This window comes from Orbicella franksi, chromosome 7, assembly GCF_964199315.1.
Source record: "Orbicella franksi chromosome 7, jaOrbFran1.1, whole genome shotgun sequence".
NCBI lineage: Eukaryota > Metazoa > Cnidaria > Anthozoa > Scleractinia > Merulinidae > Orbicella > Orbicella franksi.
Genome location: NC_138151.1, coordinates 30,149,575 through 30,161,524, shown reverse-complemented (window position 1 = coordinate 30,161,524; position 11,950 = coordinate 30,149,575). Strand labels below are relative to the sequence as shown.

Genomic DNA, 11,950 nt, shown 5'->3' with positions numbered 1-11,950 from the left:
TGTGCTGACGGTGCAACTACAGCTTCTCTAAAGACGATGCACAGACGCCGCGATTAACAGGTGTAAAAGTATGACATACCATAAGGCGGGGGTTAACATGAAGACCGTATTTTGGTTGGGTATTATGGTTTTAACGCAAATATCTCGTTCACGTCTCAAGCAGTCAAAAATCTCTTTGCTCATCCAACATATCTATGTTTTGGGCTGTTTCGGGCTGTTTTGTAACCTTTTTGGTGGATTTTGGGTATATTTGGGAATAAATAGTTTTTCTCAAAGGATTAGTAAAATTTATGGAAATCGGGAAATTTTGAAGATTTGATGTTGTTTTAAAATTAGAATTTGAAGCTAAAAATTGGTAGACGTACAACAAACAGTTGCCCACCAACCTGGGGTGTCCTTTCAGGGGGCGTTCAACTGTCAAACCTCTTTTTTTTCCTATTAATCCCTCTTTAATTTCCTAAAACTTCACTTAAATTCAGGTAGATCCTCGCCTTAACATAAGCTACCTCAACTGTTCTCGGCAAAGAAAATGTCAAATAACGCGTGATTATCAGGTATGCTCTTAACCAGAGTCAAAGTCACACCTAAAAAAAAAACAACAACAACAAGCCGGCGAGGTTAAATGCACAACCATGCAAGTGAACATCATAACTCGAGTCATTTGTCTAGAGTCAAAGTCGAGTTAAATGCACTATCCTAGACAAAATTATGAGCAAAGTTGAAATCATGCCGAGTATGTGATCATAACTAATGTTTAAGTCAAAGCTGAAAATTCACAACCTGGGTTAAAGGCAAGGGTTTAACTAACTAAAGTCAAGGCTTAAAAAGCGTAATCAAAGTCACGGTTTGAAACTCAAAACTGAAGATATGGCTAAAACCGGTAACCAAAGTCGAGGCTTAGAACCCACAGCTACAGTCGAAGTCAAGGCTTAAAACTTATAACCAAAGTCAAGGCTTAAAACTCATAACCAAAGTCAAAGTCAAGGCTTAAAACGTCTAAACAAAGTTAAAGTCAAGGCTTGATCAAAATCGTGGCCAAAGGTAGGTCACCCACAGTGATTAAGTTACTGTCAAAATCAAACAGTCATAGTCAAAAATACTACTAAAATCATTCCTAAAGTCAATTAACCCAATTAATACTGATAGCAAAATTGAACTCGAAGTTTAAATCAAAGTTGAAGTCATGTTCAGATTCAAAGAGTTTGAATCTCCCACACTTTCAACCTGTGGATTGACTTAGAAGACTTTACGGCCTTCATAATGTGCTCTTTAATTAGTACCGATTTGTTTTGAACACTCATTGCAACTTACGCAACCATGTACGATGTAGATCATTCTTTTGCTTGTTGGGTAACCGGTAGTGCCGTAAATTTACGATTCCTGATCTGCATCTGAGACCCGGTTATTGTGGTTTGACCTGGCTGCCCAGTCTGTATGGAGACTGAAGATCTATTTCCGGAGGTCAACAAATCGCTTCTCGTACAAGAGTGGTTCTTGTTCATTCGGTCCCAACAAAGAAAAATGTACATCGACTGACGGGATCTTTGTCACAACACAACCTATGTGCGCGTTCACTTTTCTACGGAACATAGGCGGACTACATACACAGCGCTAATCGGTTTTCTGCGAAAATCAACTGTGTTAAGCACTTACTTTTGACGATTCTGATGGCAAATGATCAAACCACTGTCTTTAAACTTTGTTTGTCCTTTTACTAGTCATTTAGCTTCCAGATGACTCGTAAAAGGTTGGTTGTTGAATCATGTCTATATCTTTTGACATTTTAACACTACGTCTCAAGTGACTTACCGGTTGCATAACAGCGTTGTTGCCGTTACGTTGTTATTTGTTTTGAAATTGCCATAGCAAAAGCCGGACTGAAATCCAAACGTGCCTGATGAAATTTGCGGGCCTTGTATCTGGGTTAGCTAAATCAGAATATTAGTTGTGTAATTTGCTATATAGTCACAGTTCTCCACTCGGTTGTGTATTTGAGGGGAATTATATCAGCCTGCCTGTTCCTGTCTCTCTGCGAAAACCAACATTTCAGTCTTACTTCAGTTTCTACAATTTGCTGTAAGAAGCGAATTCAAAAGAAATTCTGTATGAATTTTCTCTATGAATGCATGCAATAGGACCGTTCCTCGTTTATACCCACGTAGTACAATCAAAAATGAACTTTTGAAAGAAAAGGCAACATTTCAAAATTTTGCGGAAAATCCTTTTCATGTTTCACACGAAGACAACGATAAATAACGTACAAAAAAGTGCTGTGAGGGGTGGAGAAAGGTATATTTTTGGTAGTTATGACGAACCCTGGTCCTTGACATTCAAGTGCTTAGACGGTGTTTACAACGTTGCCATGGCGATATCAAATTATTATGTTCCTTATGTAACTGAGCGGCAAAGAGCATGTTGATTAGTTGGCATGATACGAACAGAAATATAAAATTCTTAGTCGCAAGAATTTAAAATATTTTGTGTGTGTTCCAATCGATCTCATAATGATGAAATTCACTTCCCAAAATGGCCAGCTTTAAAATTGTCAAGACATGCACGAGAAAAATCCAAATTCAGTTTTGCCAAATCTTGACAAAACACAATCGATATCAACGTCATACGAAGCATTGCTGCTCTATCATCCGCTCTCATTTGAATGATGACAAGCAAAGGTTTCACAGGCTTATATATGAGTTCGATCTCCTTTAGGCAGTGTGATAAACAGCTCTTACCTATAACATCATTGCAGCTACATTAAAACCACCTTGTGCAGCGCAGTAAAAAGTTCCAAATTAACAAAAACTACTGTTCAAAAGCTTTCGTTAGAGTGGTAGTTGAAAGCCTGAACGAACTTGAAGAATGCGAATTTTTACTCCCAGAATAAATTTTAATATACCATTGCATGCAAAGACGTTCTATTTCAAAGTGGACTAAGATACAATTATTCAATGGAACTACGCTCTTTTTTTTCTACATCACTTGTTCAACTTTAAAAAAAGGTTCACCAAATTTGCCCTACCTGTGAAACTGGTGTAAGCCTCTACGTTCCAAATATGTCTTTTGGCTTTTTGTTTGCAACTTCACTGAAATACGGCTGAGTTTAATTTTCGGTGTTGTGCGACTGGTATGTGTAACTGATAGAGGCACTCGACTCAATATCATGACAATACGTTGGTCCATTGTATTCCCTTCATGCATCTAATTTTTATAGATTAATTACTTGTTGTCGATCCCAACTAAAGCGCATATACTGAGCCACGGTTGACTAGAGAAAAGAAGATCACTTTAAGATCCAGAATATGGGTTTTGTCCTCTCTCAGTCTCTTTCAACCCAGGGGAATAACTTGCATGGTGTATTTGAATCGGTAGCTACTTGAAAGCCTGCACTAAGCTATCCATCGCAGAAAAAAGAATGCTGGCGCAGGAGTAAAATTCATGGTACAAGGGCACTATAATGGGAATGACTCAAGAACCAGAAGAACTATGGTCATTAATGAACATCTTAAAATATTGGTCTAGTCTTTTTAAAAATTACTTCAAAAAAGCGCACTGAAGCCATGAATTGGTTGTTGTAATGAGTTGCGCATGTACTAGCTAGTGTGATGACGTAAAATTGAAAAAGTCTAACAGACTCTTTCAAACTTTGTCATGTGTTGGAAATGTGCATGGCTATAAAAAGTGATTGCAATTTGTTCTTCCGTCAAGATTCTCTATCATAGCGTTCTAAAAGCACTTAGTGTACGATATAAGTTTTTCAGTCCTCATTAGAGCGCTGTTTTGACCAAAAAATACGGAAAAATCCCCATGAAAGTGTCTCCTTAGGTGCTGGAGACTTCAGTTGCCGAGGTAGTTGAGACTTCATGCATGTTGTATATCTTATACGTTTCCATATCGGCAGCGACATTAGTATGATTAAAACTGTATGATCTATGTGTAGGAACATAAGAATAGCAATGAAGGTAGTAAATAGTTTATCTTTCTAAGCGGTTCAACTGATAAAGGATTTATAAGTGAATGAGCATTGAAGATAAAATGGTTGGAATGAGGTACTCGATTTCATACCTTGGATGGGAAGTTTAATTTGTTCACTTTGGCAACCATCTTCGATATTTGCTGCGTATATAATTGTACGGTAAATAAGCGATTTATTGCATGCATTATTGGATAATAACAAATACCTGAAGGTACCTTTGGAAGAGTTTGACGCGGTCGGTGTGGTATTTATTAGAAGGTTGTCATGCATAGCTTTTGGTCAGTCCTTTTTAGACTAACTTACCATACTTCACAAAAAACCTCGTAAAAATATTAAAGTATCATGTACTTTTTTTTACTCTGTGTAGCCTTCAATCGATATTAACGGCACAACAAAATACCCCATGAGTAGATACGCGCTATACTGCGCACGCGCAAACGTTTTCACGTGCGTGCAATAACTACTTATTCTGGTCTTCTGTCGGTCAATGTGGTTATTCAGAATCCGACTTTCAGTATTGATTCAGTAAATAAATTGTCCAATCAGCTGTGTTTGTCTCAGAAATAGCACAAGCAGTAAGGTATACGTTTAAGGCCGCCACTTCCAATAAAAGAACGATAAAAACATCAAGCTATCCATTAGCATTCTATGTGGCAACAATTAACAGAATCAATTTAGTCGCGAGATGAAAAGTGCAATCAATATGAATTTACTTCCCAACACAACAGTGACAAACCTCCCTCGCAAATGAAATAACCCACTGTATTCACTCTTTTGAGCATCGATCTTCATTGACGTTTTAAATATCCATTCATTTTCTAAGGATGCCTGCTGTAAAAGACAACATTGCATTGCCACAACGTTGAAAATCTTAAGTTTCGTGTAGCGATGATCTATCTCCCCGCGCTAAAACCATCAAACCGGCTTTGCAGCAAGCATATTTAATTATCACGAGCACCTTGCTTTTAGATACACATGTTACAAGTAACAAATTCCCTGCAAGACTGGAACGAAAACAACGACATTGTGAAACCTATAAACAGCAAATTTTGAGACATCATAGGAAGTGAAAGAGTTCTCAGTTACCTTTCCGTACGATACAGCTCACCGAACTCGTTTTGCCACTCCATAACACCAGCCTTCACTCGCTCATTCCCCTTGCAACACTAGACCAGAAATTCAGTAGCGGCCGCTATTAACCACTAAAATCGTTAGCTTTGCCTCTTCAACAGCTAAATGCCATCCAGAAGAGAGCTTTTATTTTAATCGCTGCGCGACTTCGCAACGCATTACAATGAAGTTTTTCCAGAATAATTATTCCAAGCGTTTTAGTCTTCTACACCCACGCAACACATTGAAATAATTCTCAATGACGTTTGTCAGCCAGTAATTGCCAAGAGAAAAAAGCAGCTAGTAACTAAACTATGATAGCGCAATCGATATTATTCTTTACAACGTTCCCCGTGTAGTTGAGTTTCTGATTTTTGACCACAACCAAATCTTGTAACCGACAGAGTTGTTTTAATATGTTCTTCGCTAACATGGGTTGAACAAAGATGAACGGTGTTAAAATTGTTGGAAAGCAGTGAAAGCTAACAAGTACTTTTGAAAGGTGGCTTCGTCTTGGCTGTGAAAGCAAAATTTTGGCTTAACTTAATCAATTGCTGAGGTGGCCTTTCGTAAAATAAACCAGATTCTCCACCATATCGTATTTTATTTTTACTTGAAGAAATACGTTACGGCTTGTTGAATTTGCAAGTCGATTGAAGGAAACTTAAGTCTCATAGGAAACGTTTAATTGCTGTAAAAACGTCAATGTTATTGTTCGTTCAGACAGCCAGAGACATCCCTTCTTATGTTCACTGAAACGCAATTAATAAAAATATCACCTGTTCGCTTCAGAAGTGAACAAAAGCACTCACTCAGCGCAAAACAGGAACGAGGTTTAACTTCATGAGCTTTCCCTCACGAGTTGCAACACTGAACCTTTATCTCATGGCTAGCCTTGAAAGTGCACAACAATCCGTAGTTTTTTCCTCCATGGTGTTAGCATCGTATGCAGCGAGGCAGAGGTCTTTGCACTAACTTGCCAAGACCAAAACTTTGTTGTCAATCACATGATAAAGCATGCTTCTGCGCAGCCGCAAATAGAGACTAATTTCGATATTGTGCTTATTTCACAGAGATGTTGCGAAAGTTCATACAAGGTTAAAAGGGCGAGAATCATTTTTGTAACAACATTTGAAAATAGATTTGAATTTATTTAATTAAACAGTAGACCTAAAATTTACAGTTTTTTTCAACAAGGACTTCGAACGTATAGGGAGATCATAGCTTGCGTCATTGTTTACAGATGAGTTTTTTTTCCCCATCGACTTATGGCCCAATCGCGAAGTGCTTGGGCCGTAAGTCGATGGGGAGACTCCATAACTTACAGTATCCTTAAATCGAGGATCCATAACTTACAGTACGGACCGAGAAAACGTTAAGTTAAGAACACTTGGCCATAAATCACGAAACATTTGGCAACAAAAACAGCTTAAATTTTAGCGGGCGGGCCGTACAGTAGAATACAGCCCGCTAAACTGACCAATCAGCGCGCGTACTAACTGAGAGATATCATCAAGTCTTTTACCACATTTTACACCTGGAAGCGCGTCAAAAATACTGCGCTGCGCGTCGTATTTTTAACTCTCTCCAGGGTGTTTGGAAATGTGGTCAAACACGGTCTCACTGGCGATGCTGGTTTGTCACGTTTCGTTGGTTCTCGTCAATGTTTTGAGGAAGGAGGGTAGATGATCTGTTATATCCACAAGATGTCATAGTTGCTTTTAGATGTGCATATCTTAAAATAATCGAGAGAAAATTGTGACAAGTAAAAACACCGTATATTTTGTCATCTTTTTTGCTGTTCTTTTCTTTTTTCTTTATCTCGATATAGCCATGCTTAATTACAAAAGGTCAGTGCCATATATCAAGAGAAGTAATTTTTAATGACGTTTTTCGCAAGTCTACACATCTAATCAAATCTAATCTTCTTTTAAGTGATTAGCGTTGTGCTCAAGAAATAATCTTAATTACAACATGGTCTCGTAAACAGTAAAACAACATTCTTGCTAGTGTAATTCTTGTAGAGAGGGAGAACAAATCTAGTATTTTAAAAAGCAGAATATACCATTTTTCATGAATGAATGCCACTCATAAATTATTTTGTAAGTATTAAATGTTTTTTAGTTGATTTATTCGAAAGAATTTTTACCCTCAGACGAGTTTTGTAAGGCAGATTTTAAAACGCATACAAAAGAATTTCAACTGAATTTACAGCCGTTTATGAAAAGTAGAATTATAGAAAGTAAGTTATTTAGCATCTTTCTATCATTGTTTTTGAAAAGGATCTATAGCTGTGTGCAAACAGAACAGGTAGCTTTCACGAGTTCTGCCGGCAAGTAGAGTAGTCCAGCCTAACTGCTGCACAGTGACATGGAAAGCAAAATCCTTTCTTTTTTCTTTCTTTTTTTTGTTTTTTTTGTTTTCATTCTTGCATTATGACGATTAACTAACCAGTCGCTACCGCGACCAGCAAACAAAATGATTCAATCAGTTGTGTTGCTTTTTTACGTACCGTAATGGAATTTTTCCTGTCGTTCCGGTACTGTCGAAGACCTCATCAAGCTCTCTAATGGTCTTTAAATACATCCGTTCCACGAAGCCGGGAGAAATGCTCCACAAGAGCCCGTTGCTTCGGCGAAATACTGATCAGTTATATTTCGCCGGTTGTTTTCAATATCTTTTTGTCCAGAGTAAGGTTCTGGGTGAGGCCGTGACATGAATGACGTCAAAAAAGCAGACGGAAAAAACGTCATATTCAAAATACTCCCCTAGCAACGGCTCCCGGAAGTTGCTTTTTGCACCACAGGGGATCCACTTCCCAGAAGAGCAAGCAAGCAACTTTTTACGGCAGCCAGAACGAATATGAAACGCAAAAGGTAACGAGAGTAAAATGGCCGAGAAAAAGCAAAGAAAAGGGGCAAGAAAAAAAATCGGAACGGGCAATTGCAAAAGAAAAACAAAATTGGTTTATGCGCAGGCGCCAAATTAAAATTTTTTACGTTTTTGTGCCTAATCTTCGGGAAATCTATCTTTTTGGTGACAAAAATAGTTTTTTCAGCAAAACTAAGGCCCATTTAGCGTTATGGCAGCCAAAAAGCTGATTTAACGGTTAAAAACGGCATTTTATGGTGAAAATTTAGGGGTTAAAGGGTTAAACCACTTACTAGGTTCTTACACGTGGGTTCTTACTCTTCTTCTTCAATTCTCTACAAGTGTTGCAGGTAAATTCTCTAAGCCCGCCTCATTAGAGTAGTACACGAAACGGTAAAGAAAAGTTATAAATTTGTAATTGTCCATATGTTGTCTTTATGGCGTTTCTCTGTACTTGAGTAAATGAATTTTCTCCTTGATGCTTGCCAAGAGGCCTTCAGGTGTTGGCTCTCGTATGGCAGTTTTTGGAGCCTTGTAAGAGACGTATGGCTTCAACTGGCAAGAAAGAAAAATATATATTAATTATAGTAGTCCTGTTTTTCATTCAGAGTGACAGTTATATTCTTATTGAAAAGATGCAATGGCTATATTGGGATTATCTATGAATATGAAGTAGTGGGGGAGGTGTGGCAAGGTAATGGTTGCATGCTAGAATCCGAAATCAGCAGTCTGGGGTTGAGCACTGGCTGGGGTCACTCTGTTGTCTTCTTGGGCAAATTAAATTCTCGTGGTGCAACCCTTCTCGTAGATGTATAAACGGGTACCACCAAATTACATGCTCGACAGGGGTTTCATTAACTTTTCAACAGGAGGGCAACTGGTTTTCACAGGCAGGAAAAACTTTTTGAATTAAGCCTCTTTATATGAAAATCTTTACTCTAGATGGTTAAACCAGCCAGACAACATCATCCTCACAGCCAGTAAGTTTGCCCAAAAAATGAATGAAACCCCTGAGTTACTGAAGGTAAACATGCAATGGACAAGCATCCCATTCCAATGGGGTGGGAGACACAAAATACTCCTTGCTATTTAATGCCGTTGTAATGGGTAATAAGTGCTGGTCTGTTCGGCTGCAAAACTCAGGTGTAGAGTGAGCAAGACACTAAAAATAGCACCGCTTAGCATTGCTTAAAATAACACCTCTTAGACTAATTAAGGTAATGCATACAAAGTCACCCTCACCAACAGAGGTAATTCTGGTTTTTGCAGAATGAAATAACTAGGCATATAATAATATTTACTAATCCCCCCTGGATGGAAAGATAGTGCACAGCAGGTTCCCTATACAGCATTCTGTCAGGTTTTTCTCGCAAACAGTTCACCAGAACCTATTTACAGTGAGGTGGAGGTGCAGTGACACTTAAGTCTCACAAACAAACATGACACAATTACCCTTTTTCTAATCACCATAACAAAAATTTTGAAAAACATGTGAATAACAGAATCTGAAGAACGGAAGCAGTTCTTACAGCACAGATAATTATGCTGTACAACAGAAGAGAAGTAGGATACATTCTGAAAATCCATACCGCAAAAAAAACTGCCTGTTACCGAGAACTCAGTGATACTGTTTCAATTGATGTGTGACCTTTATAGCTTGACTGTGTAGGCAGCAAATAGACCCTTGTCTATCATTACATCTTACTCCAGAGATTTCTTTAATTATGGATTTAATACCTCAAAGCCAGTCAAATCTGGAACAATGAACTCTGCTACTTTCTTCCGAACTATCATATAACCACCTATAGAGAGAGAGCCAGCCAATTTTGCTTTAAAATTGAGTTAAATATTTTAAAATACATGACTGTATGTGTTTGCTCTTGTTAATTATATTGATTTGCCAAGTTAAAAGTTAAGCCAAAATAGTGAAAATACTCCCATTCAGGCACTTTTCCGAATTCTGGCCACTGCCATTTTATTGTGGGTCCCCACCATACACAGAAGTATAGACTTGCATGCTAAAATTGACACCAACTAAGAATAATAAAATTTTATTACTTTTTGCCACAAGATTCCATGGCACAGACATCTTGCTGGGTTGTGCAAAGTATAGTTAATGCTAGACACTTGTTTGCTGAGTTAGCCACTATGTGGCATAATATATCTTTTTTTTTTTAGGCTGGGGTCTGTTGCCTGAGGTGCTGTAACCACAACTACATGTATAGAGTACTAAAAGAAAACTTGCTATCCCCCCAAAAATTCTGTTAATGTGACAAAAAGATATCTTATCTTATGTTATATTTACCTTTTCTTGTGTGGAAACCTGGGTTTCTGACTCCACGTCCTGCAATGAAAATTTGGCAATTTAACTACCTGCAATGTTTTTAAACATTGAGGGTAGTTAAAACACTGTTAAAACAGTGTTCAGTACATGTACATCTGCATCAAAGAATATTTGGGAGCTTGAGCAAAGACCAGCAGAAGACCTCACCGGGGCTTTCATTACGGGTGGTAACCTGTAATGCCTGTTATGGCTGAGTATGATTTATTTTCCCTTGATGCAACCAGTGAAATTGCCTGTTGTTGATAGAATTCACCAACATAGTAACAATTTTGTTAAAGGGTGTGGAGAGCAAGGCTACAGGTGAATCAAAACTTGATGAGAGCCCTGATTACTGGTCCACAAACAGCACATATTCACTCACACCAGTGGGTTGGAAAGCTCTCATTTTACCATTTGATACTTGATATTTTTTATGAATAAATTATGGAGGTCTCCTAATGAAGAGATTCAAAATTTGTACATTTCTTGCTTTCGACAAAAATACTGAAAGGAGTGAGCCCTTTCTGGCAACAAATGCCTATACAAGCTTAGTTTAATAAATAGATTCCATGTTGCTGTGCATCTGTTTAGTAAAAGATCATGGATGATGTCAAAATGCGGTAAGAACAAAAAAGTGGCAAACAAGCTGTTAGGAGATTGTGTCACTGATGTTCTCACCACATATTGATGTCTTCTGTGATCTATTATTGAACAGATACTCGGCAACATGGAATCAACTTGTTTGATATAATAAGGAAACAAAGCCAATGACGTCATCTATGCGTCTGTCCTCCAACACATTACAAGTAAGAACCAATCAAAATGGGAGAGTAATTCGAAATTTGCTAGTTATTATTATTTTTTAATTATTACGATTTTATATAATTAAAAATAAAACACCCTTACTGCACCAACCTTCCCCTACAGAGAGGGTGGTAAAGGGTATTTTCGTGATTTGTGATTGGCCTAATTTTTTTCTCATGAAATGTGAAATGGCTTAAATTTTTCTCGTGAATCGTGATTTAATTAGAAGCCATGAACCGTGATTTTCCAAACTAATTCTCCGTGAAATGAGAAAGAAGTATTTAATTCGTTTGAACCGGGATTCTGGTTGTGTCTTCTAGCTCTTACTTTCGACGTTAATTAACAATATTGCGTAACCGTGACCGGACAATCATCCCTCTTCGTGTCCTTGATCGGATTTCTTTTTGCTGCGCACAGAACAAGAAGCAAACGGATGATAAAGACATCTAACAAGACTGTACTTGGGCGTAACTTTCAAATATCATAAATTACGTAAGTTCGTGTCAAAAAATGCCATTTTGTTTTAGTGAAACGTGAAATGTCGATTTTATTTCCCGTAAATTGAATGTATGAATAAATGAATTGTGAAAGGACCAATTCATTTCCGTGAAACGTGATCTTGACCCCCCCCTCCCCCCTTTACCACCCTCTACAGAGTGTACAAAGACAACCAACCCATGAAAATAATCAACATTGCCGACTTCACTGCACTATATCGCTCGAATTCAATGATGCCAAAAGAAAATACCTTTGTAAAAGTTCTTGTTCCCCCTCTTTCCCGTCATCACGCCTCGTGTGGCACCTCTAAAGAGGCCTCGAAGAATATTTAGTGGCATTTTTGTCCTTCGATCGCTGTCAAATCAAATTTA

At 38.0% G+C, this 11,950-nt stretch overlaps 2 protein-coding genes across 2 annotated transcripts in view; both read right to left on the bottom strand.

Moving 5' to 3' along the window:
• Positions 1 to 5,674, bottom strand: part of LOC145491762 (serine/threonine-protein kinase SIK1-like) — a 27,737-nt gene extending 22,063 nt beyond the window's left edge. The window contains exon 1 of the mRNA XM_081471013.1: positions 5,060 to 5,674. Within this exon, the coding sequence (XP_081327139.1) occupies positions 5,060 to 5,103 (44 nt within the window). The 5' untranslated portion in view covers positions 5,104 to 5,674. The remainder of the gene's footprint in view (positions 1 to 5,059) is intronic.
• Positions 5,675 to 7,469: 1,795 nt separating this feature from the next.
• LOC145493933 (large ribosomal subunit protein mL41A-like) lies at positions 7,470 to 11,921 on the bottom strand. The gene is made up of 4 exons (XM_081473426.1): positions 11,830 to 11,921; positions 10,260 to 10,298; positions 9,692 to 9,756; positions 7,470 to 8,509 (listed from the first exon to the last, which is right to left on the bottom strand). The coding sequence occupies exons 1-4, from the start codon at positions 11,915 to 11,917 to the stop codon at positions 8,390 to 8,392; spliced, it is 312 nt and encodes a 103-aa protein (XP_081329552.1). The 5' UTR covers positions 11,918 to 11,921; the 3' UTR covers positions 7,470 to 8,389.
• Between the last annotated feature and the right edge of the window lie 29 nt (positions 11,922 to 11,950).

Coding starts and splice junctions, on each gene's coding strand:
- LOC145493933 (XM_081473426.1), bottom strand. CDS start 11,917: ATGCCACTAAATATTCTTCGAGGCCTCTTTAGAGGTGCCACACGAGGC. Junction 9,757..10,259: donor AGGTTTCCACACAAGAAAAG/GTAAATATAACA, acceptor CTCTCTCTATAG/GTGGTTATATGATAGTTCGG. Junction 8,510..9,691: donor CAGATTTGACTGGCTTTGAG/GTATTAAATCCA, acceptor CTTTCTTGCCAG/TTGAAGCCATACGTCTCTTA.